Raw genomic sequence first — 3,553 nt, forward strand, 5'->3', positions numbered from 1 at the left:
TTTAAGTAACACATATATGTAGAAATATTTTTTTAATATAATGTGTTTGATTATTTTACAGTGGTCACGTTATAAAGTTGCGTCTAGACACATCGAGGCATATAAATATTGTACGAACATATCGTGCAATATCCAGTAAATCTATCATATACGTCTCTCAACTCAAGTTGGTCTATACGTCGTCAAGTATGTTATAGGCTTAATACGTATTTCTTATATATTTTAATTTTTTAAATGACCTATGAATATTATTTGTAACACATGTCTGCTTTTTCAGCTAATATGTTGAAGGATACGGAGTTTACTAAAATGGTTATTGAACCAGATGTGCATGAGGCACACTTGCTTAGATCTATGCAACGTTAAAATTATTGTTCATGTTGTTTAATGTTTTGGATTATTTAGTATTTTGTACTTAATATGTTTTGTTTTTTCATTTGTTTACCTTTTTTTTTTTGAAAATTTTAAAATGTTTTCCAGTTTAAGATAATAACCTTATGTATTACTGTTGTCATGTAGCTTTAATTTTATGAATGAATGACATTTTATAGGTACTTTTATTCATAATCATGTGCTAACAATAATTATACTAATATTACTTCCAGTGAGAAATGAGTACGAACAACCTACAATCATGCAAAAGAAAAAAGTTTTTACATGGCCATGGACGACAAAGTTCTTCTATTGATGATCTTGGTCTTGACATTCTTGTGTATGAGATATTAATAAGGCTTCCTGCAAAGGGTGTGGGTCGGTCAAAGTGTGTATGCAAGGAATGGTTATCTGTTCTATCGACACGTCATTTTGCTATGATGCATTGTCGTCACATATCTACATCCTATAACCAGAAATTTATAGCAATTGATTCGCGTTTATGTTCTGTGTTCCCCCTTTCGTGTGAAGATTCAGGTCCATTATTAAACTCCAGAATCTTACTTCCATTTGAAGCGCCTTGGAATAAAGTAAATATTCTAACAAGTTTTGAAGGATTGTTATGTGTTTGTTTTCGTAATACTGGCAAATTGGTTATTTGGAATCCATTAACTCGTGCATTTAAAGAGGTGTCCAGCTCAAATAGTCGTGGTTTATATAAACCTAAGTCAGATGCAATTGGGTTGTATGTGGATAAGACGGATGACTACAAGCTTTTACACATAAAGCGTAGGCGTGGTAGAATGTGGGTTCATGTATATTCAAGTATGTTTGACTCGTGGCACAAAATCACTTTTGCAAATAAACTTCGTTGCTGGCGTGGAAAGCCTATTTGGTCTAATGGAACTTTTTGCAAAGGTGTTTTATATTTTTTGGTTAACTGTTTTATTGAGAATAAGGGTGTTAGGTTGTTTGGCTTTGATGTGGAATCAGAGAGATTTAGGTTGAAAACCTTTCCAAGATTTTCACATGCTTACTATGATGGAAATTTAGTTGTTGTTCATAAAGAGCTTCATGTGTTTGTTACTCATGGGCTTCCTAATTGGACGGTTGATTTGTGGAGGATGGAAGGTGAAAGTTGGGTGAAATTATGGGTTTTTCCTTGCATACAGCCTCCTATTATTTTATCATGCTCTGTTACACATATTACAAGTACTGGCAGGTTTCTTGTCGTATCAAATGATGGAGTTGCTAATGAAATTGACACGACAAAGAAAGGGGTTGATTGTTTCTTACCTTTAGTTTGGTTTCACGGGTTACAAGGAGCAATATATACCGAGACTCTTTCTTCACCGGATTTTTATTTCGATTAAGTATGCGTTTTTGCTTTGTTCGTTTTAATGTTTCGTTGTTTGTTTAGTGACATTATAAATATGTTTTATCGTTTTGTTTATTATGTGCTATAAGTATTTATGTTATTATGCCGTTGCGGGTGCCCGGCCTATGGACGGGCTCTCAACTAGTTATATGTGTTTATTAAAAGTTGTGTTATTAGTTTTGGTCCTTATTGAATTAGGCTTGTGTAATCAATACATAGTTTGAATTAATGTCGTCCACTAACTTTGATTCAAGAAAATATCAGATTATCGAGTTTGATTTGTTGAGTAAATGCGAGGCAAAAAATATGGGGTGAGAGAGGCTCGAACTCTCGACCTCAGGATCACTCTAATTGCTATGAGACCTACGCGCTAGCCAACTGCGCCACCACCCCATGTGCTAAATATTCGAAACACCTTTAGTAAACAGCAAAAGCAAAATTTCATATATAGTCCGATTTGACTATACCAGGTGTAATTGCCAATTATTGAATAATATTAGGAATGCCCTAAATCATTTTCACATTTTTTTTCTTGTAAAAATCTTGACAAAAAATCTTTCATTTGTTTATTACTTTATGAAATACGACACGACCTGAAGGGATATGGTCCATAATACTGCACCACACCGACTATACGAGGCAATCTCAGGTCGCGCGCAAGGATTATACCCAAAATAGACGAAACCTAACACTTAGTCCATTTTGGAAACGAAATGGCACAAGCCTAGGAAGCGCAAGCTCCTCGACGCCATCAGGAATAGTTTGGAAAAGTACATTTGGTACGGATGTCAGAGCAGATAGCCAATGGGTGCACGACATGCTATGTCTAGCAATGTGGCACGATAAACAATCGTGCAAGAGACAAATTACACAAGGACGCATACGTGTCACCAATCATCGTGCGCCAACCGCTGCTCCACAATCTCCATTAAACTGTTGATGGCAGACAAGACAACAAGGACGACTACCTAGCCACGTGGATCCATTCAATGTGCGCCAACTCTTCTTTCGCCTGTGATCACTAACGGTCATGCCCAAGGAGGCAAAGAGGATATTCCTTATTGTCGACATCAGGCCCATCAGCCACCAATAAAACAACACTAGAACACATAAACATAACTCATTTTCCAATTGCCAATAGATCTTGCCGCCACCAACTATGATTTATCGGCTCCATGAAAACAACACAAGTGTACAACCTGAACTTCACCGGCGTCCTCTCCAAGTCAAAGAGGATCATCTTATCTAGGTACAACCACTCATTACCTTATTTCTTCTCTTTTTTTTCTCTCATCATCAGCCCCATCTGTAACCGTTGCCTCCCCACCAGGACCCCAACCAACTCTTCACCGCTGATCACTTAAACCATCAATGGTGTGATTTTAATTGCGATTATTATATATTTTTCACGTGAAGAGAGGAGTATTTGGATTTCCGTGATTTTTTTATTGTAAGGGTTTAAAATTCAATTAAAATAAATAAAAGTAAAAAAGAAAAAAAATGGTTCTGACTTAATTTAAAAACTCGACAGGGTTAGCCAAAATGATGACAATGACGAAATTTGAAAACCACAAAGATAAGGATCCAAATGCGATAAAAATAATTTTTTTTTGCATGAAAATAACAAAAATATTCAAACCATATAGACAAAAGTGACAGTACTCAAAATAAATTTTAAAAGTTTCTTGTAAAATAGTTGTGATATATTTAGATCTTATCCCGTTCATAGCTTTTTTTTTTAAATGTAACTTTTATTAAAAACATCGAGACCGAACCCAACTGGTCGGCTCACAAAAACAACTT

The 3,553-nt window shown here is 35.5% G+C and overlaps 1 protein-coding gene and 1 non-coding gene across 2 annotated transcripts; one reads left to right on the forward strand and one right to left on the reverse strand.

Moving 5' to 3' along the window:
- Nucleotides 1-611: 611 nt before the first annotated feature.
- On the forward strand, nucleotides 612-1,745 carry LOC110913374 (putative F-box protein At3g16210). The gene has a single exon (XM_022158211.1). It carries the CDS (start codon nucleotides 612-614, stop codon nucleotides 1,743-1,745), a length of 1,134 nt encoding a protein of 377 aa, XP_022013903.1.
- A 312-nt stretch (nucleotides 1,746-2,057) lies between these two features.
- On the reverse strand, nucleotides 2,058-2,143 carry TRNAM-CAU. The gene is given in 2 exon segments: nucleotides 2,058-2,093; nucleotides 2,106-2,143. It is a non-coding gene; the product is annotated as a tRNA-Met (tRNA).
- Nucleotides 2,144-3,553: the final 1,410 nt, after the last annotated feature.

Source organism: Helianthus annuus, chromosome 15 (genome assembly GCF_002127325.2).
Source record: "Helianthus annuus cultivar XRQ/B chromosome 15, HanXRQr2.0-SUNRISE, whole genome shotgun sequence".
In the NCBI taxonomy this organism is placed as follows: domain Eukaryota; kingdom Viridiplantae; phylum Streptophyta; class Magnoliopsida; order Asterales; family Asteraceae; genus Helianthus; species Helianthus annuus.

Excerpts from the sequence above, each read along its gene's own strand:
- LOC110913374 (XM_022158211.1), top strand. The coding sequence starts at position 612 with ATGAGTACGAACAACCTACAATCATGCAAAAGAAAAAAGTTTTTACAT.